At 60.4% G+C, this 24,077-nt stretch overlaps 2 protein-coding genes across 6 annotated transcripts in view; both read left to right on the plus strand.

Moving 5' to 3' along the window:
• LRP1 (LDL receptor related protein 1) overlaps positions 1-7,778 on the plus strand; it is a 79,656-nt gene extending 71,878 nt beyond the window's left edge. For 4 of the 5 annotated variants that reach the window (XM_051641541.1, XM_051641542.1, XM_051641543.1 and 1 more), the window contains 18 exons: positions 402-524; positions 791-934; positions 1,024-1,158; positions 1,414-1,533; positions 1,774-2,045; positions 2,137-2,315; positions 2,601-2,707; positions 2,918-3,034; positions 3,396-3,572; positions 3,933-4,073; positions 4,150-4,323; positions 4,403-4,564; positions 4,775-4,949; positions 5,255-5,359; positions 5,554-5,618; positions 5,848-5,935; positions 6,120-6,264; positions 6,629-7,778. In XM_051641541.1, the coding sequence (XP_051497501.1) occupies positions 402-524; positions 791-934; positions 1,024-1,158; positions 1,414-1,533; positions 1,774-2,045; positions 2,137-2,315; positions 2,601-2,707; positions 2,918-3,034; positions 3,396-3,572; positions 3,933-4,073; positions 4,150-4,323; positions 4,403-4,564; positions 4,775-4,949; positions 5,255-5,359; positions 5,554-5,618; positions 5,848-5,935; positions 6,120-6,264; positions 6,629-6,769 (2,570 nt within the window). In that variant the 3' untranslated portion in view covers positions 6,770-7,778. Of the gene's footprint in view, positions 1-401; positions 525-790; positions 935-1,023; positions 1,159-1,413; positions 1,534-1,773; positions 2,046-2,136; positions 2,316-2,600; positions 2,708-2,917; positions 3,035-3,395; positions 3,573-3,932; positions 4,074-4,149; positions 4,324-4,402; positions 4,565-4,774; positions 4,950-5,254; positions 5,360-5,553; positions 5,619-5,847; positions 5,936-6,119; positions 6,265-6,628 lie in introns of those variants that run through there. The other variant, XM_051641545.1, reaches the window with a different exon arrangement.
• A 2,890-nt stretch (positions 7,779-10,668) lies between these two features.
• NXPH4 (neurexophilin 4) lies at positions 10,669-24,065 on the plus strand. The gene is made up of 2 exons (XM_051641463.1): positions 10,669-10,760; positions 22,931-24,065. The coding sequence occupies exons 1-2, from the start codon at positions 10,713-10,715 to the stop codon at positions 23,696-23,698; spliced, it is 816 nt and encodes a 271-aa protein (XP_051497423.1). The 5' UTR covers positions 10,669-10,712; the 3' UTR covers positions 23,699-24,065.
• Positions 24,066-24,077: the final 12 nt, after the last annotated feature.

Here is a 24,077-nt window from a genome sequence, read left to right on the forward strand (position 1 = left end):
TACCCAGGGCCTATGGGCACCTCTGGCAGCTCCATACATCCCCTTCTAGATGGGTCCTCCTATGGGTGGCCAATGGGGCCAAGGGGGCAGGATGTGACTGGTCAAGAGAGTGGAGTTGCAGAGGTGCTGAGTTGGGTGTGGGGCTGGCAGTGGAGGAGCGGGGGCTGAGGGGGGCAGGGGGCTGGGTGAGAAGAGGGCTGACCCTCCTGCAGCTGGCCCAGCCACTGGGCGATTGTTTTTGCTTCAGTCTCTTTGCTTTAGTCTCCGGAGCCCGCTCGCCCTCGTGGGACAGGCCTCCCTGGAGAGCGGGCAGAGGCTGAGCAGCAGCTCATGACAAGAGTGACAGCCTGGATATGGCGTCTCCTTTCACCGTCACCATTTGTTTCTGTTTGCTGGTGCAGTGAAATTCCAGTGTCCCCCCAACAGACCGTTCCGCTGCAAGAACGACCGGGTATGTCTGTGGATCGGTCGACAGTGTGACGGCATTGACAACTGTGGAGACAACACGGATGAGAAGGACTGTGGTGAGTGGGGCTGCCTGTGGGCACTGCTGTGTGCCTGGCCAGGACTGGGCCATGGGTCACTGCTGCCCTCAGGCTGGTCCTTGCAGAGGCCTGGGTTTAGTGTAGAAGTTGGGGTTTGCTTTGCCCAGTCCTCCTTCCCAAAACGGGGTGGCAGGCACAGGCATCCTGGGTCTGGTCCCTTCCTGCACCGTTCACACCCTGGGGTTCCTGGGGGCTGGGTGCCTGGGGACACAAGACTGTCACAGCTGCTGCGCATGCTCCCACAGAGTCACCCACGGCCAAGCCCAAGAGCTGCAGCCAGGACAAGAATGAGTTCCTCTGTGAGAACAAGAAGTGCATCAGTGCCAACCTCCGCTGCAACTTCTTTGATGACTGTGGAGATGGCTCTGATGAGGAGTCCTGCTCCCATGGTGGGTGGGGAGCTGGGGTCTTGGGGGGCTGAGGGTGAGCACTGGGGAAGCTGCCAAGGCACAGGTGCTGACTGCATGTCCCACCTCAGACCACAAGTCGTATGACTGCAAGACCAACACCACCATGTGTGGAGATGAGGCCCAGTGCATTCAGTCACAGTCCACCACATACTGCTCATGTCGCAGAGGCTTCCAGAAGCTGCCAGACAAGAATTCCTGCCAAGGTACATTCTGCTGCTCCTGAGGGGGCTTGGGGTTGGGCTGTCGGCTTTACAGTTCTTTTGCCAGTAAGTTGTGTGTGCCCATGGAGTGGCTGGGTTATCAGAAATTGTGTCCTTGGGGCACAAACATGGGGAATGAGGAGAGATGGGGTCTCCAAGCCCTAGTGCAGAGCAGCCTCCTGATAGGGCCTGGACCTGTTCATGTGCCTCAGCGCACCCTCCTGGTCTTCCCCCTGACTTCCATCTCCTGCTCCCCAGACATCAACGAGTGTCTGCGCTTTGGGACCTGCTCCCAGCTCTGCAACAATACCAAGGGCTCCCACGTCTGCAGCTGTGCCAAGAACTTCATGAAGACAGACAATACGTGCAAGGCAGAAGGTCAGGAGGGAATGGAAGTGGCACAGAATCTGTGTGTGCCTGTGCTGCCCTGCAGGACCCAGTGCTCTTCCCTCGCTGCTCCTTCTCCCTCTGCACCTCTGCCCACCCTTCCTCTGCCCATGCCATCAATCTCTCCTTCCCTGACACAGCAAACCCAAAGGGTGTGCTGAGCTCCCAGTAACCCTACTCCCTGCCTCACTGTGGAGCTCTCAGCCCACACCAACAGCTCCTCCTCTGCAGGCTCAGAGCACCAAATCCTATACATTGCGGACGACAACAAGATCCGGAGCATGTACCCCTTCAACCCCAACTCAGCCTATGAGCCAGCCTTCCAGGGCGACGAGAACGTGCGCATCGATGCCATGGACATCTACGTCAAGGGCAACAAGATCTACTGGACAAACTGGCACACAGGCAGGATCTCATACCGGGAGCTGCCTGCGTCTTCTGCTGCCTCCACCGCCTCCAACCGCAACCGGCGCCAGATCGACGGTGGTGTCACCCACCTGAATGTGAGCTCTGCTAGGGGCATGGTGGGAGGCACTGAGGCTCAGCTGCCTGCATCCTCTGTCCTCACCTCTCCCCCCTTTCTGCCCTTCACAGATCTCAGGGCTGAAGATGCCACGGGGAATTGCCATCGACTGGGTTGCTGGGAACATCTACTGGACAGACTCGGGGCGGGATGTTATTGAGGTGGCACAGATGAAAGGCGAGAATCGCAAGACACTGATCTCAGGCATGATCGATGAGCCTCATGCCATCGTAGTCGACCCGCTTAGAGGGTGAGAGATGCAAGCCCTTTCTCCCTTCCCTCTGCCCAGCCTGCACCCAGGCTCCTCTCTCCAACAAGCCCATTCATGGTGGAAGCTCCCTGTCCCCAGCATCACTCTCTGCATCAGTTCACATCGCTGTGCCTTGGAGTCAGCTGGCTCATTGGGGTCACATCAGTGATTCTAGGACTCCGTGGGGAGACTGTGGGAGGCTTTCCCCACCAATGGGGCATTGGTCTGTCCTGCTCTTCCCCTCCCTGTTTTCCTATGGGGATGACCTGCCCATGTCCTTCACAGGACTATGTACTGGTCAGACTGGGGCAATCACCCCAAGATTGAGACGGCTGCTATGGACGGGACACTGCGCGAGACCCTGGTGCAGGACAATATCCAGTGGCCAACAGGTGAACAAAGATGGGTACCAGGAGGGACACGAGGAGTGGTAAAAGCCTTGACAGGAGGGTGTCTCCCCTCGTGTTGGGGTGGTTCGACTCCAAGCCCTGTGGCAGGAGTGTGTAGGGGCAGCAAGGGAGCTGCTCTACTGGTCACTTGGTCAGGAGGGGTTGGGGGTGGTCTGGAGGCCTGTACCTCACGGGGCGGGTGTGTCTCCTCAGGCCTGGCTGTGGACTACCACAATGAGCGGCTGTACTGGGCCGACGCCAAGCTCTCTGTCATTGGCAGCATCCGGCTCAATGGCACTGACCCTGTTGTGGCCATTGACAACAAGAAGGGTAAGTAGTGCCCAAGACCCAACAGAGCAGCAGTGAGGAAAGGGACCTGCCAGGGGCCAGTGTCCCTGGGGTGGGGTCCCCGCACTGCCCAGCTCCCAGCTCTTCAGGGCTCCTGGCCTGGGTTGTGCTGCAGGACAGACCCCAGCCCTGAGGCAAGGATGCTCAGCAGACAGCAGCAAGGGCGGGTTTTCCTCATTAAATGCTCTGCTGGTACTGCGGTCTCCCCAGGACTGTGCCCCTTTGTAGAGGGTGGGAGGCCCTAGCCTCAAATCTGTCCAAAATTCCTGATCAGCTCTGCCCAAGGCAGCAAGCAGCTGCCATGCCTCCTCTGCCTGCACATGTCCCTTCTGCGCTTCCCCAGGGCTGAGCCATCCTTTCAGCATTGACATCTTTGAGGACTACATCTATGGTGTCACCTACATCAACAACCGCATCTTCAAGATCCACAAGTTTGGGCACAAGGCTGTCACCAACCTGACATCTGGCCTCAACCATGCCACCGATGTTGTGCTCTACCACCAGTACAAGCAACCAGAAGGTGTGTGCTGGGCCTGGGACCCTTGGCCTGCTTTGGGGTGGGAGGGAGGTGCCTGGGTTGCTGTTATGGGGTGCCAGAGGGTGAGGGGAGCACTGGCAGAACTTGGGGCAAGAGGGGACACCCAAAGTGGGGGGCTTCAGATGGGCAGAGCAGGGGGGGTTAGTGGGGAGGGGAGAGAACTGGGGGGAGCCAGCTGTGATTGCGAGCTGTCATATGGTGACTCCAGGGCATCAGGGGACTGGCACAGGGCTTGGGCAGCTGTAGGGTCCTGGGAGATGCCCTAAAGCTGTTGAGAAGTCATTGTTCACTAGGAGGCCTGTGGGTCACCTCACCCCTGTATTGTCCCCTCCTCTCTGGCAGTGACCAACCCATGTGACCGCAAGAAGTGTGAGTGGCTCTGCCTCCTCAGTCCCAGCGGCCCCGTCTGCACCTGCCCCAATGGCAAGCGCCTGGACAACGGCACCTGCGTGGTTGTTCCCTCGCCCACCGTCTCCCCTGTTGGTAGGTGATCTGGAGGAGGAAGAGGAAGGGGCTTCTGCCTGGCATGGTCCCGCTCACCTCCATCCCTTCCTCCCAGTGCCCACCACTGACACCTGTGACCTTGTCTGCCTGAATGGCGGCAGCTGCTTCCTCAACGCCCGCAAGCAGGCCAAGTGTCGCTGCCAGCCACGCTACAACGGGGAGAAGTGCCAGATTGACCAGTGCTCACACTACTGCCAGAATGGGGGCACCTGCGCCGCCTCCCCATCGGGTGAGGCTGCTGGGGTTGGGGCTGGTCCTGGGCAGACAGATCAACAGATGGGGAGCACACTAATGGCTCTTTTTCTCAGGCATGCCGACCTGCCGCTGCCCCACCGGCTTCACGGGACCCCGGTGTGGCCAGCAAGTGTGCACTGACTACTGCCGGAACAACGGCAGCTGCACCGTCAACCAGGGCAACCAGCCCAACTGCCGCTGCCTGCCCACCTTCATTGGGGACCGCTGCCAGTACCGTGAGTGCTGCCTGCCCGGGGTGAGGGTGGCTGAGGATGGTGCCTGAGAGGTCAGACTGCTGGATCTGCTCTTGCGGGGGATGCTCTCTGGGGACCCAGGGTGGTGTGGTGCTCCATGGGGGACCAGGGATACAAACAGCCCTCTGGAGGAGCCAGTGGTCTGAGGGGCCAGTGTGGGGCTGCCCACGCTGACCCCACCATCCCCTGCAGGGCAGTGCTTTGACTACTGTGAGAACGAGGGTGTCTGCCAGATGACAGACAGTGGCATCAAACACTGCCGCTGCCCTCCGCAGTTTGAGGGCTCCCAGTGCCAGGACAACAAGTGCTCCCGGTGCCAGGAGGGCAAGTGCAGCATCAACAAGCAGACCGGAGAAGTATCCTGCATGTAGGTGCCAGGGATGTGGAACTCAAGGGAGGAAGAGGGGGTGGTGGGCACAAGGACCTAAGTAAAAGCTGGGAATTGGCCTCAGCTGAGATGCTGGGTCAGTAATTCAGGGAAGCTCAGAAATGTGGGAGACCTCAGGGCCCAGGGAGGAGGTGGTGGGGGTGTCTTTCCCTCAAGCCCATCCTGATGTCCCAGCAGTTGTGGGGAATGGCACAGCTGTGAACTGTGCCAGAGAGACGAGTTAATGGGGGGACACAGAGCAAGCCACACGGGTACATGTGTGCCTGATCCTCTCTTCCCGGCAGCTGCCCAGATGGCAAAATAGCATCTAGCTGCCTGACCTGCGACGATTACTGCCTGCATGGTGGTACCTGCTCCATCAGTGACAAGACACAGCTGCCCGAGTGCCTGTAAGCTGGGCTGGGGGGGCAGTGGGGGCCTACATGTGGGCTACTTGCCCTGCCAGGCAGAGGGAGCACATGACTGACAGACCCTGATCTGTACCCCTTCCCTCTGACCCTCAGGTCTGTGCCTCGCCTCTCATTTCCCCTCCCTGCATGCTCTCCTGCCCCCTCTAACCCTGGTGCTCTCCCTGCACTCTCAGGTGCCCAGTGGGGATGACAGGGACACGCTGCGAGGACTTCACTGTCAGTGAGCAGCAGAGCAACCGTACGTATGGGGCAGTCCTGCCTGAGGGGCACTGCGGGGCCTGACGCCAAACCAGAAGGGTGAAGCCAGGGCTGCCTGGTGCCCCTGAGCAGCCCCTGAACCCTGTTCTTTGGTGGAGAGGGGACAGGTCCAGCCTGAGCTGTGGGACCCACCACTGCCCAGGGCTCGAGGCGTGTAGGCACTGGCCCCTGTGCACACTGTCACTGTACCTGTGCCTCTCCTCCCACAGGAACCGCCTCCATTGTCATCCCCATCCTGCTGCTGCTCATCCTTCTCACCGTTGTGGCTTTTGTCTGGTACAAGTGGAGGATTAAAGGGTGAGTCCAGGCCATTGGGGTCCAGGAGGAGGGAGTGTTACCCAGCCAGGACAGAAACTCTCCTTGCAGGCCTTGAAAGTCTTGATTATGCAGGACAAACAAGCAGGACTACTGGTGGGGTGGAGGCCCCGTTCACTGCACCCCATGTTGCTGGCACTGATGCTCCATCTCACACCCTCTACAGCGCCAAGGGCTTTCAGCACCAGCGGATGACAAATGGTGCCATGAACGTGGAGATTGGGAACCCGACCTACAAAATGTATGAGGGGGAGCCTGACGATGATGTGGGGGAGCTGCTGGATGCGGACTTTGCCCTGGACCCAGACAAGGTGAGGAGGGGGGGCCTCTGTGGCACAGAAGGGACATCAGCTGCTCGGGGTCCAGCCCAAAGTGGGGATGCAGAGGAGGTATATGCTGAGGTGGGGGGGCATGTTCCTGCAGCGGTTTTGGGGCTCCCTTGGGGCTGCTTTCTGCCCAGAGGAGCCCCCTCTGAGGGGTCATGAAGGCTTTGGGGTCAGAGGCTGCAGGGACAGATGGCAGCAGCCACAGGGTCAGTGGTGCTGTGCCTGGAGGAGGTTGTGCCTGATGCAGGCTCTTGCTAAGGCACCCTAGGGCAAGGGACTACTCTGGGAACCGCTCCTCTGGGGAGGCAGACAGCCATGCCTCCTCCCACCTGCTCCCTCCTCTCCACAGCCCACCAACTTCACCAACCCCGTTTACGCCACGCTGTACATGGGTGCCCACAACAGCCGCAACTCGCTGGCTAGCACAGATGAGAAGCGGGAGCTGCTGTCGCGGGGCGCAGATGACGACCTGGCAGACCCTCTGGCATAGGGGCAGGACAGGGGCGAAGGGCTCCTGGGCCAGGATGCCTAGGTCTGGCACAGACACCCATTGCAGGAGGCAGGCAGGGGCCGGGGGAGCCAAGATCCACTGTATAAATGTACAAATGAAGGATTATTACTTTTTTATGTGAGCAGTATTATTACCTGTATATTCCCCGGTACCAGGCCTTGGTGCCTCTCATTGCCAGATATGGCTTTGGTTTATTTTAAATCTCTACATCGGGCCCCTCTCCCTTCCCCTGCCACCCGTGGGACAAGCCAGCGTTTTGGAGCAGGGACGGTGCCAGGGTCAGTGTGCCAGGATGAACTTTCTGGGGCTGCTGCATCTGGGGCTGACAGGAGACACAAGGTTACTGGTAGGTGGGGGGGGGGGGCAGGCAGGAGGGAGGCAGAGCCAGGGGGCCTCATGCTCCACAGCTCTCAGCTCTGTACCCTCCTGGCTCATGCAGTTCCCGTCTCTGGGGCCCGTTTCCTTCCTCCTAAATCTGCAGCTCCCTAGGCCCCCCTTCTGCAACTTGGCCTCTGCAAACCTCCCTCAGTCCTCCTTTCCTCTCCCTGCCCACCTTTTTCCCCACTGATCTCCTCCCTTCCTCCTTGCCATTCTCGGCTCTGCCCGACTGTTACAGGGAAAAGGGATGAAATCCCCAATTCTGCTCCCAGCCCTCTTGCAGTGCGGAGGGTCCCCATCCCTGGCGGGCCCAGCCCTGCGGCCCCACGCTCTGGCTTGCCACCTGCACCTCGCCCACTCTCCAACATGCACATTTTTAAACAGGAAAAAAACATAACAAAAAAACCCCAAGAAAAACAAACAAACAAAAAACCACAAAAACATGGAAATGACATAGCTTTTATAGTAGAAATAAATAAACGCATGTGGGGGGAGGGCAAAGGGCGACCCCATCCTTTTATTGGGGGGAAATGTTTTAATAATTTTTGCTGGATTACTTTACAACTAAACAAAACAGATATTGTTATAAATAAAATTTTTAAAAACTGAAGTGCAGGCTGCTGGTTGGTGGGAAAACATGTGGGGGAGGCAGGGGGAGCCAGGCCTCAGGTCACCAGGTACCATGGCACGGAACCCCTTGAAGGCCCACGCATGGTTTAAGGCAGGAGGATCCCACCGGGGCCATCGCCTTGCCCAGTGCTGGTGCCTATGTGCTCGGGATGATGCACACGCGTGTGTGTGACTGCTCCCTGCTGCCGGCGGCGCCTCCCGGGACCCTCTGCTGTGGCTCCGCCTGGAAGAGGGGCCGGCGGCTCAGGTGCCTCCTCCTTCCCCTGCGCTGCAGGGAGCCAAAACACTCAATGGCCCCGGGCACCGAGCGTGGAGAACCCGGCACGGAGCACCGGCCCCGGGCACCAGCGGAGCGCAAGGGCCCCGAAGCCGCCACCAGGTGGCGCCGCCGCCCTGGAGAACGGAGCGGGGGGGCCTGCACGCACACCCCCCAGGCATGGGCGCCGGGCCCCGTCCCTCACAGCCTCACACGAGGCGGGGGGTGTCGGGTCCCTGCACGGGGCGAGGGAGAGCTGGGGGACTGCCCGGGGTCGCTTGCCTGACGTCTTTCCGCTCCTCAGCGATTGCTCGTGTGCCCCCACCCTGCCGCCCCTTGGCCGGGGCAGCACCGCGTGCTGTGTGCGGGGGGCTCGGGAGGGACCACCCGCATCCCTCGGACGGCTGCGGGGGCCGGCGGCAGGGCTGCTCAGCCAGCGGGTCGCGTCCGCCCCGGGGGGCTCAGGCTGAGGTCGGGGCTGCCCTGTGCTTGGGGCGCCAGGCCCCCAAACCGGCTCCGCATCTTGTCCCGGCCCAGCCCTGTGCCGGGCAGGCGGCAGCACAGCCGGGGGCCGGTCGTGAGAGGATCCCAGGGCCGCGACTGGCCTGTGGCAACCCCGGCCCGCAGCTCAGCAGAGCGGGTCGGTTCCCGGCACCTTCCCTGCCCTCACCCGCCGCGGCACCAGCCCCCTCCACCCCCGCGGCGCGAGCCGAGGACGGGGTTGCTGCCTTTGAAACCCCCCAAACCCTTCGCAAAGGAATCGGCGCGGCCCGAGTGCCGCGCGGCTCTCAGATCTATTTCAATACCGACTCTTTGTTCACTTACCGGTTTCTTATATCTCCTCTAGAGGTTTTTTTTCACCCTTTACTCTTGCACACCCCCCCTCCTTTTTTATCTTTTTCCTTCAATCTTTTATATTTTTTAAACGTCCACTTGTTTCCCCTTACCATACCTCTGTCCTCCCTGATCTTAAGCCATTGGGCTTTTAATTACGTGGGAGGGGTCCTCCCAGGGCCCCCCGGACCTCTTGCAGACTCTGGTGTCCCTTTGCTCCCTGGTGAGACCAACAGGGCTCCGGTGATGTGGGCGAGCCCTCGGTCCCACAGCTGCAGCCGATCTGGAGGCCTCACGGGCCGCACCTGTGAGGTTAACTCCTCACAGGCCCCGGCCGGGGTTCAGCTGCCCCATCCCTGCTGCAGCCCCGGGGTAAACGCAGCACGGGTTGGGGGGCAGTCTTGGGTCCCCGGGACCGGGGGCGGGGGTTGTCGTGGGATCCCAGCTGGGCAGAGAGTGGGGTGTGGAGGCGCCTGCCAGCATGGTAAGAGAGGAGCAGGGGAGGAGCAGGTGCACGGCTGTGGGGCTGGCTGGCAGGGGCACTCACACCAGCCGGCAGCGCTGACACCGCGGGAGCAGCACAGGGGGCTGGAAGGACTTTCTCTGGAGGGAGGGCTTCCCTGTGCCCCAGCTGCAGATCCTGGGCCAAGGTGCCATGTAATCTGGCCGGGGTGGTGCTGTGGCTGGGAGCTGGCACAGGTGGGCACTGCACTGCACTGCCCAGGGCTGTTGTGGGGATTGTATGGGGCTGCCATGGGGCTGGCTGGGGTCCTGTGGTGCCAGGACTCCAGAGCCCCTCCACTCCACATCAGCACGGCCCTCTCCTTTCCCTTCCTTTTCTCTCCCGTTCCCCTTCATTTCTCTCCCTCTCCCTTTCTGTTGCTTATTTTCCCTTTACCTTTTATTCATTCTGTCTCCACACGTACGTGGTTCTGGAATGCTCCCCCAATCCTGTGCTTGCCCCTAGCCCTGCTGATACCAAAGCCCCTGCCAGCAGCTTCCTGGGGAAGGCAAGTAGATAATAATAACAGTAACAATAATAGTAATAACAATAATGTGATAGTGTTGGGGAGTGATCCCTGCTGAGCTGGGCAGGGGATGAGGGGGTGGTCGTGGCATATAAGAACACCTGTCAGACCCCTCTGAGAGGGGCTTGGGACCAGGCTGGAGGGATGAGCACACACACATGTGGACATGCGGGTGATGCAGATGGCATGTCCAGCCCGAGACGTGGGGTGTCTGCTGCGGGGGGGTGGGGGGGGAGGCTGGGCATTTGCACGTTCCAATGTGTGCAAGGCAGGGGGGCCCCGGAGGTGTGAGGTCTGGGGCGGTCCCCCTTCTCTGCTGGAGTCCTGGGGAGAGGCAACAGCAGAGTACCGGCTCCCCTCCCCAGGTGCAGATGGGCAGGACTGCCGCCTCCCAGGTGTTAGCACATCCCCCCAGACAGGAGCAGGACCAGGGTCACCCCAGGGTACTGGGGTCTCCCGGGAAACGGGGGCAAGACCAGGGGCATCTCGGGGTGCTGGGGTCTCCCGGCAGCCCCGGCTCTGGCCGCTCTCCGGGCAAAGGACCAGCCCGGAGCCGCAGCGGGTGCTGACTGGGGCTGGGTGCAGGGTCCTCGGGCGCCCCCCGGAGCCGCCCCCGCCCGCTGCCCGGCGCGCCCCCCCCGCGGGGGTGGCGGGCCGGGATTGGCGGGGCTCCGCGGAGGCGCCGCCCGGCCCCAGCAAGTCTCCAACTTTCTTCCTGCCTCCCTTCGCCGCCGCCTCCCTCCTTTGCCCGCCCTGCCGCGCTCCCTCCATCCCGGGAGCCCCGCGGAGCCCCGCAATGATCCGCTGCCGCCTGCCCCTGCTCGGGCCCTGGCTACTGCTGCAGGTACGGGGGGACCGGGCGCGCTCCGGCCGCCCCGCCCAGGGGCAGCAAAGTTGCTGCTGCCGCCGGGCGGGTGCGCGTTTCAATAACTGGCGGGGGTGGAGGGTCGTGCAGTTATTGGGAGGGTGGTACAATTCCGGGGGGTCCGAGAGACATGCCGCGGAGGGGACGTGCAGTCCCGGCGGGGAGGTCGTGCAGTGGGGGAAAACGACGCACGGCTACTGGGGAGACGTGCAGTTCGGAGGGGTGGCTGGGGGGGGTCTTCCCATCACGCGGGTAACTGGCAATCACGGAGAGAGCGGACAGTTGCGGGGGGGGAGGAAGTATGTGCAGTCCTGAGGAGGGGGGGGTCATGCAGTCACGGGAGGGGCCTTTGTAGGGAGGTGAATGGGAGAGTTGTGGGGAGGGGAGGCACCAGCAAGGACTGCACAGCGGGGTAGTCCTGCTCTCGCCCCAAGTTGAATGAGGGCTTTGGGCTGTCCCGGACTGCGAGGAGGGCGTGGGGCACCACGCTCGGACATCGGGCGGAGTTGGGGTCAGTGGGCCCGGAGGGTGGAGGGAGCAGCAGTGGATCCCGGTCCCGCCGCCAGTGCAGCCCCCGTACACCCCCCCGGATGCAAGCAGTCCTCCCCCCCCAGTTGCAGAGCGCGGAAGGCGCCGTCTGGCAGGTGCGGGGAGAGGGGGGGCAGTGAGAAGCGCGAGACGGAGCCGCGCGTGAGTGTGGGGACGGGCGCGCGCGGCGGGTCCGACCCCTGCGGGGGGGGCCAGGACCCCGCGCGCCATGGGGTCCACTTGTCCCACACTGCGGGTGGGAGCAGCAGGCTCGGGCCTGCAGCGGGGGCAGGCAGAGGAGCCCCCCCCACTGGCCGGGGAGTCCGGGGGGGCCTGCTGCACCCCGGGCGGGGCTGGAACGACAGAGGTTTCCCTGGCTCCACCAAGGGTGTGAGCACTGAAACCACCTGCAGAGGTGATGCCTCATTTCTGTCCTGACTTGGTATGGGCTCAGCTCCAGCACTAGCGTGGCCTTCACCTCTGCCGAGGGTCATCTCCCTACCAGCTCTGTGCCCCCATCTCCCCAAGGTGGCCCCTCAGCCAGGGGATTGGTGCACTGGGCATTTACCCCAGGGACAGGCTTGGCCTTGCTGATCCAGGTGAGGGGCTTTGCCTGTTTTTGCCCTTTTGCCTGTCTGCGGAGGCTGAGGAGAGGCTGCAGATGCAGAGACACCCTCCCCACCTGCAGAGCCCTCACCATGATGTCCCCCAGTCCTAGATACGAAATGCTTCCCAAGGCCACTCACCCCTGCGTGTTCCTTCTCCATCACCTCTTGGAGCCTACCAAGGCTTTCCCCACCCCAGCAGGAGCTGCTGGGTTTGGGGTCTGTAGCTGCATCTGGTGCCAGCATCTGCGGTGGTCGTGAATTGGGGGATTTGTGTCACCCCCCTCAGCCCTGCCGGGGGGGGCAGACTCATCACCCAGCAGATCTGATTTCCTGACACTCCATTTTTACTTTCTCTGTTTCATGAATAAAATCAAACAAGTCAATTCCCTCTTGGGAACTGGATGCACATCAGGGACCCCCCCACACACAACCCTACCCCCCAGGCAAAGGCTCTTGCAACTTGTCTCTCTATGGCATGTTTCTCTCGGTATGGATAGAGATGGATAGATATGTGTCTGTGTGTGGGGGTGGCTCTGCATGACCCCCCCCCCCCCCCCCCCCGTGTCCATCTAACGCAGAGCATCTGTCGGTGCTGGAGCTGCTTCAAGACAAATGGTTTTGTTTTGATGAAATCAGGAGCAGGGCGCTGCCCCTGTCCCCCTCCCTGCTCACACTTGCAGCAGCGGTGGGGGCGAGATGGGGGCTCGCAGCCAGGGGGAATGGGCCCTTCCCAGGGTGTGAGGTGGGCTCATGGGTGCAGCAGCTTCCAGCCACATGCATGGGGCATAACCCCGGGAGATGCTGGCAGGGGCAGTGAGCTCCAAGCCCTCTGTGGTGTGGGACCAGGACTGGCCACTGGTCCGTGGGCTTCTAGCATGGGGATAAGTCTGCAGGAGGGGCTGGCATCTGTACAGCCACATGCCCAGCAGTTGCAGGGGAAGGGAGATGGAGTTTTTCCTGCCCCCTTAACCCTCTGTTTGGGAGAAACACTCCCGGGCCCTCTTGGGGGACAGGAGGCAGCCTGATGGACAAGGAGGACCCTGTTGGCTGCCCCCAGCCCTGGCTGCCAAAACTGGATCAGTGCCACATCCTGTTGGGGCTGGGGTTGTGGTGGGAGCAATGTAGCTGCCTCCCCTGGGCAAGCAGCTGGGTACAGCCGGTGTGTGTCAGGGTGGTGTCAGGGTGTTCCTGCTGCAGGGAGGACAGACCCCCAGGGAGTATCCTGCCGTGCTGTGTGTTTGCTGACTGTCTCTGCTGTGCATGTGTTTTGCGGGTGTGGGTGTGCACTTCCCTGCTGGGATGGACAAGCTCTCCCAGCCCAGCGGGTGCCCATCAATGCGGTGTGTCTGCAGATCAGCTCCCCTGGCCCCCCACCCTTCATGGCTGCTGCTGCCCAGGATTTGCCTTCTCTGTGCCTGGGCTTGGGATGGCAGTGCTTGGGCAGGTGGGAGAGATGCTGCCCAGTTCTCCCCGCAGGTGATCTCCCTGCCTCAGCCTTCCTCAGGCTTCTGGTTTATGTTTATGCATTAGATTTTTTTTCTGTGTATTGTATGAGCATTAAATCTTGGGGGTCCCTCAGAGTAGGGCTGGCCTGACTTCCCACTCGTCTGGGTCCCATCCAGTCTCCTGGTGTATCCAGGAGCAATGGAAGATATATCCACGGCTGGGGCAAGCTGGCTGCAGCTCCTGAGCGCTTCCTGCAGCTGTCCTTGGGCTCGAAGAGGTGGCTGTAATTCTGCAGAGAGGAAGGGGAGCTCCTGGCCAGCAACCTCCTGGCCTTCCCAGGTGACAGATGCCAGCCTTAGCCAAGTGATCCCTGATGCCCAGGTGACAGTGTGATCCACAGCAGCGGTGGAGCGGGCCACATGCTTCTGGCCCTGGAGCTGGCAGGAGTAAACAGGGTGTAGCCAGACAGCCTGGAAGGGCAGCAGGATGTGGTGGCTCAGCATAGCATTGGGGCTGAAGCCAGGAACTGCCTGTGCCTTTGCAGGAATGTGCCTCAGTTTCCCTTCTGCTGGCAGGTAGGGACATGAAATAGCAGGTGTATTTGGAGCACCTGGTGTGTTGCTGGCAGGTTTTTCTTCCTGGATTAACCCTTCCCAAGAAAATCCTGCTTTGCAGTGGTGATGGCCATGCCAGCAGGAAGTTGGTGGTGTGGGACATCAGCCTCTGGAAAACTTACCCTGCTTCATTCCCTTTCCCTTGCTGTCACCCAAGAGCTGTCACACATCTACTGGATTGTTGGTTGACAGATGGCTTTGCTCTTAAGCAGATGCTGCGAGCCCTTTTGGTGCAAGGACACCCCTATTCATCTCCCCTGCCAGCTCCCATTAATGGGGAGAAATTAACCATTTCATAGCTCAGAGACATATACCGTATTTGGGGCCAGGGGAAGGTAGATGGGGTTTGCATGATGGTGTAGCCCTGCAAGCCCCTGCCTACCCAGGGGTCCCTCTGGGCACAGCCTCAGGAGGACAGTGCCCAGATGGGGCCTGCTGGAGTCTGGGGAGCAGCTCTGTGTGTCCCCACTCTCCTGGTTCCTGTGCATCTCCTGAGCTGACCATCGTTGTGGTGGGTGCCTTGTGCTCAGCATGGCTGAGCTAATCTATTGCCAAACAAACACAGAGTGTTATTCTGAAATAAGGTTTCCAAGCGACTCATTTCCCTTTTTTTAATAACTCTTCCCTGTGGTGCCCTTTGCACCCTGAGCTGGGAGATTCAATAAGGCTGGAGCCTGGAGCGTGGCGCAGCTTAGCCTCCCACTGAGGGGGGGGAGCGGCAGCTGGGGAGGGGGGAGCCCAGGGGTGCCCCTCGGCCAGACCCACTCCTGCTCTTCCACTGTGGTGTTGTGGCTGAAATCCAGGGCCTGCTTTATTGCTTTTTTCCCCCTTCTAGTTTTTAATTGCCAGTTTTCTGCTGGTCGCTGGCAGAGGGCTGGGAGGGGGTGGCCTAAGCTGGGACAGTGAGGCAGCCAGCAAAGCAGGCGCTTCCCTCTGTGACAGCAGCCCTAAGCTGGGCAACCCCCTGCTTAGCCCCACTGCTAATCAAACCTGTGCCAGTTACACACGCAGATTAATTACTTTTACCTCCTTCCTGCGTGCATAGCTCCTTCTCCAGGGGACCCAAAGTCCTAGCAGACAGTGGTCCAACAGTGGGAGCAATGCTATGCTAAGACCCCAGCAGCTGAAGACTCCCACCTCCCCACACCGTCCCCTGCCCCCCCAGGCCTCCCCCGGCCAACCTCCAGCATCTCTGAAGAGCTGCCTGGCTCAGCCTTCGTGCTTGGGCGCTGAAAGTAAATGGCCCAGGAAAGATGAAGCTTCCTCTCCAGCCGCTTGGATTGCTACTAAAGAAATAATCACGTCCCTGTGCCTGTATTCCCCCCTTTCTGCCTTTTTTCCTGATCGCTGTTGCAAAAGGGAAGTCATTGTGGAAATGAGTGCCCAGCCTGCAGAAATGATCAGCTGCAAAGAGCCTGCAGGGCCCTGCGCTCGCGATGGGATTAATTCTCCTCTCCCCAAATAAATAACCATCAGACCCTGTTGCTCGGATGGATAGGGGCTGGCTGCTGTACAACCAGGGCATGGCAGGCTGCTCAGCCCAGTGCTGATGGCAACAGCAGACCCCGTCTGACCCTTGTCAGTTGGGCTTGTCATGGTGGGCAAAGACACTTTAATCGCTCCTCCTGTACCCTCAGCACTGGGCAGTGGAGCCTCTATGCTGCATACAATGCAGGACTGAATCTGGCCCTGGGGGCTGTGAGGGGCTCCCTGAGGACAGTGGGCTGCAGAGACCCTGCTCTGCTGGGGCACATCCCTTGTGCCCTCAGGACAATGCAGCCTGAGAGCTGTGGCCCCAGTGATGCCCTTGAGGGTCACCTGCCTCCCTGGGTCTTTTGGAGGGTTTTAATCATCCTCTGCTGCCTGAGGGGATGCAGGGCACCTGTGTCCCTGCTGCTACTCTTCCCTTCCTTCTCCTCCAGAGTTGAATAAATCCCCTGGCTGGCTCTGGAAATGTGCCAAGGGCAGTTGGGGGTAGTGGGGGGTGGGATGGGGGACACAGTGCTGGGGGGGATGTATTGGGACAGGGTCCCCACTGAGGGAACAGCCCTGCATTTGCCCCGCTCTGTGGTGACCTTCGTACCAGCCTAGTCTCACTGGGGGGTGGGGGGGGGTGTGTGATGCAGGGAGGAAGGGAGGGGGGGAGGCTGGAAATGCAATTTATGATCCCGCCTGATACGATCTTATAAAATTTCCTGGGCACACTCAAAATTACATTTCCATAGCTCGGGAGAAGCGATCTCCTCGCACGCCGATACCTGCCACTTTTATGGCTACATTTATTGCAATAATAAAGTGAAATGGTGAGGCAAGGGGGTGGGCTGGGGGGAGGAGGAGAGGCAGCTGGGCAGAAGGTAGGGGCTGCATCCCTGAGGGTCTGGGGTCCCTCTGGTTGGGGGGGTCTCAGGGGAAGCTGCCACCTCTCTTCACCCCCTAGAAAGCTCTTGCCCACCGAAGAGCTGGGGCAGGTCTGGAGGGGTGGAAGGAGCACCACAGTGTGCTCCACTGTGAGGAAACTGAGGCAGAGCCGTAAGGGCTGAGGAGGGGCATCACGGGCATCCTGGCTGGGTGTCCCTGGCTGCTGGGGATGCAGGAGTGACCTGCAACTAATCCATGCTGGCTGAGCCAAGCCTGCCATTCCAGGCTGTCTGAGCTCTCGCTGGCTTTGGGGAAAACTGACAACATGCTGCCTGGGTGAGCAGGATTCAACGTCTTCTGAGCCCACCAGCCTGTATGTCCCCATCCCTCCACCACCCCCATTCCCCCTCACTGCCGGTTTGTGCACACCCACCTGCACACCCCTCTCCCTCTTCCCGCTCCGTTTATCTCCTCATTTTCTCATTCATTCTCTTTTCTTTCTTGAGTCCAATGAGTCACACAAGCCCTGAATCCTTTGCTTGGTGCTGTCTCCTCCCTTCTATTATATTTTTTCCTTTGCTCTTAACAGCACTTTTCTTTTTCACCCGTGGGGGGAGAGACTGAGGATGTACATTTTTCCCTGCTTCCCCCCCTCCAGCCACCTACCAGCTCCTGTCTCACCATGAAGCCTTTAAAAGTAATAAATAAATAAAACGATGGCGGAGAAAAAGCAGGAAACGAGTGACAGGGAAAAGGAACCAAAACGAAGGAAAGGAGGAAAAAAAGTCCTACTCGGGCTATGAAATATTTATTAGCCAGCGCGTGCTGAGCGCGTTAATAAAGCTGCAGCATTTGCATATTTTTTCTGTCTGTGAGGAGCGAGGTGTCTGTTGAGGAGGTGAAGGCAAGTCTGTCTGTGGAAAGCCAATTTTTCCTGGTCCTGCGCAGGTCGTGCTCCTGCATGAAGTGATACCAGCCCTTGTGTGACTGTCACTTTGTGCAGGGGTGTCACCAGGAGCAGGACACCAGCATAGGTCCCGTGGTTCTGCCATCACAGTGGGCTGCACGTGCACCGTAATGACCCAATGGTGGGTCTGGCTTTGGTGAGCTCGTCTGGGCTTTGCCCCTCTGAGGATGGGCTGGTGCTGGGCTCACCTGTCCAAGTGCTGGGGTCCTGCAGCCCCCTGCCCGCTGTGCTGTATTCAGGTGCCTGCAAACTGACGGCAATTGTGGTGGCGCAGAAGAGGCAAAGGGGCCCTTTGGGTTGTCACGCTGAGCTCACTCCCAGGGCAGGATTTGTCTGGTTGTCCCTGCAACTTTGTGTTTGTGTGGCAGTGTGGCCTTGTATGAGTGCATGCTGACTTGCCCTCGTCTGTCGCCTGCTCAACCCTTTGGTGCCTGGGACTGGGTCAAGTTAAACATCCCCTGGAGCACAATGCCCTTTTTCCCCACCACATCCATCCTGCCCTGTTGTGCTGGCATGTGTTCCGTGGCCGGTGCTGCTGCCTGCAGCTGCGTGGGGCTCCCAACTGGGAGCAGAGGAGCAGGAGGAGAGGGATGAGTGGCAACGAAGGGCTGTGAGGTGAGGAGAGGATGGACCATGTGGGAGCAGTGGGGGGTCTGGCTGTAGGGTGAGCTACTGCCTGCACAGATGTGGGGTGCTGTGCGGAGCAGGGCTGGTGCTGGCAAAGGTGGGGAGCCAGCCTCCCTGCCCCGGGCACCCCAGCCTGGAGCTGCTGGCCAGGATGGGCTTTCAAGTGTCTGTGCTGGGAGTCAGTGGGACAGCCAACAGGTTTTTCCTGTTGCCCTTGTGAGCATGAAATGGGGCCTCTGCCCTTCCTCCAGAGACTGTCCTGCACCCCATTCCTGCACCCTCTGCCTGTGATGCCCTACACGTCTGGCAGCCCCCAGCCCTCCCCTATAACATTCAGCTGCATGCAGAGTGGCCCATGTATACGTGAGCAGCAGCTGGTGTTTGTTGCATTCACCTGCCTGCTTGCTGCAGGTGTACACTGGGCCAGGACAGCACTGGGGGATCTGGGTGCCGACCTGCTGGCACCCACGGGCGCGTGCACTCACACATTCGGAGCTCACTCTGCTCTCACCCACACACAGTTGTGCGTTGCGTGCCTTGGCACGCTTGGCGCGTGCTTGGGTCCTTCCTGGCAGAGCCCACCGCTGCACCGCACCACCCTGCCACCGCATTAGTACCCGCGCAGCGCCAGTGAGATAAATGGGAGCTGTCAGAGGCACCTTGTTTGCTGCTAACCTTTGGAAATGCCACACCGCCCCGGGCTGTGCTGTGCCGGGGGGAGTGGGCCTGCGGGGATTGTTGCTTACCACCTCCAATTAATCTCCTTGCACTAACGAAGGCAGCGGGGTGACAGGGAAGAGACTGGACTGACCCTGTGCCTGTGGGGAGAGCTGGAGACCCCAGTCCACAGTATGGTGCCTGCTCTGCCGCTGACCCCCCCACCAAAGCGAGGGGGGGTGGCTCAGAGCTGGATGTGGCTGTAGGGACAGGGCCTTTGGTGGGGGCTGCCACCAGTACTTTGCTTCTGGCACAGGCAGGGGCTCTTTTGCCTTCAGGTGGTACCCCAACAGTCATGGCCATGTTCTTGGGGTGCTGGGAGCTCATCACAGCACTCACTGGGGCAGCCAGTCCTGTGCTGATCCACTCCCCTCTGCCAAGGTGACTGTGGGTCTCGGGGGAGCAGCTGATGGCGCTTGGCCCCACCAGCAAATGGGATGTGAGTGGCCATCACTGCTGGTCCTGACAAGCCAAATTGATGCCGGCACTGAGAGCGTTTCCAGTCCCTCCACAGCTGCCCCCAGCCTTTCCTGCATCCGTTCCTGGCTGCTCGAGCACACGTGGAGTGACATACAGGCGCCTGCAGACACATGACAGCCCCACATGTGCAGAGAAAAGTGCACAAAGGGCTTGAGAGCAGCAAAACCAAGAATTCTTGTCTTGGGGTACTGTGTGGATGCAGCAGCACATGCATCTGTAACAGTAAAAAACAGCCGTACCAGACAAACACACATAACTGGTGCATCACAGCTGGAGCCCAGCACGCAGCAGAGCCAGGCATGGCCCTGCTCTGGCACAGGGGACAGATCCTGGTGTGTCCAGTGAGGGAGGGAGCGCTGCAGGACCAGGAGGCACTGGGACCCCCATGTATGCCTCTGAAGCATGTCCGAGAGGTTCACAGGCACGTGTGCATGCTGCACCCCAACCACTCACAAGCAGAAACATTAATATTTAGCACAAAGTGTGAGTGGGACCTGCCCTGAATGCCAACATCGCTGGCAGGGTGCAGGGGGGTGACCTTGGCTCCCCTCAGTGCTGTGGTGGAAGAGGCTTGATGTGACCCCTTGCTCTACCACACACCTTGCCCACAGGTTCCCAGACCCATAGTGGGCCAGGGGAAACTGTTCTCCGGGGGCTGCACCAGGGGCAGCAGGTAGTGAGGGTCTCCCACACGACCCTGTGCTGCCCAGGGCCCCAGGCTGTGCTTGTGCTGCAATCGATAGCCCTGGCTGCATTGGCAGTCACTGCCCTGCTCTGCAATTCCCTTTCATCCCCATTCCCCCAGCAGCTCCTGGCGAGGACCTGGGGGGTCTGTGGGAGGCTGCCATCTCTCTCTCCCTGAAAGCGTGAGGGCCTCTTTCCCTGCCCCACAGCCCCTGGCTCCATCCTGCCCAAGGCTGGCCTGGGGACCTGCAGCCCTCAGTGATGCAGGGAGCTGGTGTCAGCTCCTCCTTCCCCAGTACATCACCTTCCTCACAGTTTCCCACTGCATCCCCTCCCCATTGCCTGCCTGTCCCTGTCACTTCCCTGCCCCTACTGCATCTCTTTCTGCATCAATTCTCCATCATAGCCCTGTTCCCATTACATCCCCATCCCCATCTCCACTGCATCCTCCTCACCACTAGCAGGATCATGGAAGGGGGATGACTTGGAAAGGGAAACTGAGGCAAGGGGAGGAGGGCTGTGGTGGCTCATGTGGCACTGCTGGGGGGAACGAGCTATCCTGGTTCTCAGCCCTGGCTGAGATGGAAAGCCAGCGCAGAGCTGAGAAACCTCCAGAAATATTTCCTGGGCTGGTGGGGGCTTAGGCAGCGCGTGCTTGTGTGCGCGTCCCCCATGGGCTGCAGTCTCTGCTGCTCCCTGTCCACTCTCTGTGTGTGAAGGTGGGGTTTGGGGGCTCCTTTTCCAGCTGCAGGGTTACAAGTGCCCTTCACGGTGGGATGTGGGGGGAGCTCTTGGACTGATGAATATGTACGAGGGGGATTAACGATGGAGTGTAGCTGGGGCAGAGCGGGAGCAGCGGTCCCATGGGGGCTGCTGTCATGCCCCCCCCCCCCCCAAACGCCACTCTCCTGGCTGGAGGAGGGTTTCTGGGGGGCTGCTCATCTCCCCCTCCCCCATTTATCTCTCCATCTGGCGGTCCTGCCGCACTCGCTCCCTCTCTCTGGCTGGTGAAGACACCCGGCTTTGAAGCTGCGTTGAAATATAGATAAGGGCGAAGGCAGCAGCCAAGCTCAAAGAGAGATTCGGGAGGGAGCCGGGGGACGGCCAGTCCGGAACTGGGGGCTGCAGGGATGCTCAGCTGCAGCTTCGCATTGTACAGCCCCCTGTCCCTTTTCCCCAGGCTGGTCAGAGACCCCACATATCCTCTTCTCTTTCCTATAGATCTGGGGCCAGGCAGCCCTGCCTGGACGGGCCAGGTCCCTGGGCAGAGTCTGAGCCCTGGGGCAGAACGGCCAGTGTTAGTAATGGCCTCCTGGCTGCCTCCTCCTGCCTGTGCGGCATGGGGAGAGTGAGCACAGGCTGGAGCAGATTTACAGGCTCAGCCTCGCACACACAGCATTTGGGGGATAAGGCAATAGATCCCAGAGACAGCAGTGCACAGCCTGGCCAAGACTCCAGCTCAGTAGCTGGAGAGAAGTGGGCAAGCACAGGGACCCGTGCCTGGGATGGTACCCCCTGGTGCTGCTCCATCCTTGGTGGGTGCCCAGTGAAGACCAGTCCCTGCAAAGAAACCTGCCTGACTGCAGAGGAAGGGGCCCAGGGCGCTCACCCCTCTCTGATGTGGGGGGCATGGGAAGAGTACTCCAAGGGGGAAATGGGGTGGAGCCATTCTGCCAATGCTGCAGGGTGGATGGTGCCAGAATGAGATCCCAGCAATGGCAGGCAGGAGCCACCCCCATGTCCTCCATCCCTGTCTCCAGCCCCACTGGCTTGGATTCAGCACTGATGCATGCCTCAGTTTTCGATGGGGCCACAGACCTCCACTCTCCCCAAAGGCTTCTGCTTGCTACCTCCTTCCCTGCTCCTGTCGTCTCTGCGTCCCCCTCGGGAAACAGGTCATCCAGAGCAAAAACTGCCAGAGAAGCCGAGCACCTGCCAGCTCAGGGGCGACAGTGATTGACGAGGCTGGGGCTGACGGAGCAGCATCCTGCGAGCCAGGAGCAGCTGGCAGGGCAGGCAGGGGCACACCGGGCACCAGGGTGCAGAGCCAGGAGCAGCCAGGCTGAGGCATGGGGAAGCAGCGGGCAGGCAGGCTTGGGCAAGGTAGGGACATGGGACGTGGAACACGAAAGAGATGGGGTCCCAGGCCTGGAGAGGTGTCAGCTGGCTCTGTTCGCTGCTGCTGAGCCATGCAATGTCAGTCCTGGCATCTGGATAGGCAGAGCAACAGCCTCGGGAAACCTCAGGAAGGGGACACTGCAGTCCTGTCCCAGCTGGTACCTGATGTGTCTCAGCCCCCTTGGGTGCACAGAGTCCCCTCCTCCACTGGTTTGGCTAGGAGATGCTACAGGACACCGCAATGCTGGCTGCATCTCCAGGGGGTCCTGGTGTACCAGTGGCCATCAGCACATCCTTAACTGGGCTCACAGCTCGCCCAGGTTGGAGAGTCCAAGCAGCTGGTCTCCATCACAGCTCCCTGCCTCAGTTTACCCCACCAGGAGAGAAGCTGCCTCTCCCCACCCTGTGAGAGCCCTTGCCAAGGGCTTCTGGCTCTGTGTTAGATGAGGGGCTGTCCCTGTGCCAGAGAAGGAACCTTACAACTGTCTGGTGTTTTCTTCCCCACTGCTGCCAATCTTTTCTGCTTTTGCTGCAAATACCTTCCCTCTCCAGAATGCAGGAAGTAAACCCAGCCCACTAACCCGCCCCCCCCCCCGGCAGAGCAAGGGTTCCCTGTAGTTCCTTGTGTGCCCCCCCCTCTTCACACAATGCACCCCACTCTTCAGCCGAGTCCACCAGGTGCAATTATCCTGGAGGGCGGAGCCGCTGCCGAGCAGCCTGGCGGGGGTCTCTGTAATTTCAGCCGCAGATCAGAGGCGCTGGGTAATGCAATTAGGCTTCCCTGGCAGGCGGTTGATGCCTCCTCCTCTCTGTACATGCTGCTGCCTCCCACCCCCCTGCATTTTAACAGGCCTTAGCTGTGGTGGGGCTGGCAATCATGAATTGTCCAGCATCTAGCTTCTTCCCATTGCAGGGACATGGGTGATGTTGGAGGAGCAGGCAGGAAGACAAGCAAGGAGGTGGCAGGCACAGCTCGTAAAGCCTTTGCTCTCTTTCCCCCAGATGGTGTGTGCTGGCAGTCACATTGCCAAGACCCTGGGATACCTGCAGCTGGGCACCTCCGGCCTCCTCAAGGACGTCCCCTACAGCACCCTGAAACCCCCGGTGTTTGACCTTGAGCGGCTGATTCCGGCCGAGTCCCCCCGGGGTGCGGGGACACCCTTGGGTGCTGCACAGAGCCCCTGGGAGTGGCAGAAGAACCAGACAGCTGGGGAGGTGCTGAGCGCCCGTGCCCGGCGCAAGCCTTCACTCAAGTCTGGCCGCACCAAGAAGATCTTCGGCTGGGGTGATTTCTACTTCAACATCAAGACGCTGAAGTTCAGCCTGCTGGTGACGGGGAAGATTGTCGACCACATCAACGGGACCTTCAGCGTCTACTTCCGCCACAACTCCTCCAGCCTGGGCAATGTCTCGGTCAGCATTGTGCCCCCCTCCAAGGCAGTGGGCTTTGAGGTGGTGGTGCCGGCTCCTCCACCTCTCCCACTCCCACCTCCCCAGCAGAGCACCCTGCCAGAGGGGCGCCCAGCCAAGGCCCTCAACTGCCATGTGGAGTACGAGAAGACCAATCGGGCACGGAAGAACAAGCCCTGCCTGTACGACCCTTCCAAGGTGTGCTTCACTGAGCACACGCAGAGCCATGCTGCCTGGCTCTGCGCCAAGCCCTTCAAGGTCATCTGCATCTTCATCTCCTTCCTTAGCATCGACTACAAGCTGGTCCAGAAGGTCTGCCCTGACTACAACTTCCAGCACGACAACCCCTACTTTGGCTGATGGCTGCAGGAGGGGGTGGTGGGTACTGGAGCTGGAGGCAGACGGAGGTCAGGGGCTCCTGCACCCCGTGCTGGCTGCACAGTGCCCCCCATTGCCTCCGCACTGCTCCCTCCCCTTTCATTGCTGTAGCATCTCCTTGGGGCACAGGAGTGGGACCAGGGCTAGCCCGCCTGGGGCATGGCTGGCACAGGGGGTCCCAGACCCACTGCCAGCTATGCTCCCATCCCTGCAGCTAGGTGAGGGGGTGCAGGTGAAGAAACCAGCCCCCCCCCCCCCCCATCTTGGGAGATGGACTAGGGTCCCCAGGCACATGTGGATGAGTGTGTGTGGGGGTACTGCCCTTTGCAATGGCACTGGGGGGGGGGGGGGGGGGCGGGTC

The sequence above is a fragment of the Apus apus genome, chromosome 28, assembly GCF_020740795.1.
Source record: "Apus apus isolate bApuApu2 chromosome 28, bApuApu2.pri.cur, whole genome shotgun sequence".
Taxonomy (NCBI): Eukaryota; Metazoa; Chordata; class Aves; order Apodiformes; family Apodidae; genus Apus; species Apus apus.

Excerpts from the sequence above, each read along its gene's own strand:
- NXPH4 (XM_051641463.1), top strand. The coding sequence starts at position 10,713 with ATGATCCGCTGCCGCCTGCCCCTGCTCGGGCCCTGGCTACTGCTGCAG. Across the intron at positions 10,761-22,930 it reads GGCCCTGGCTACTGCTGCAG|ATGGTGTGTGCTGGCAGTCA; the intron begins GTACGGGGGGAC and ends TCTTTCCCCCAG.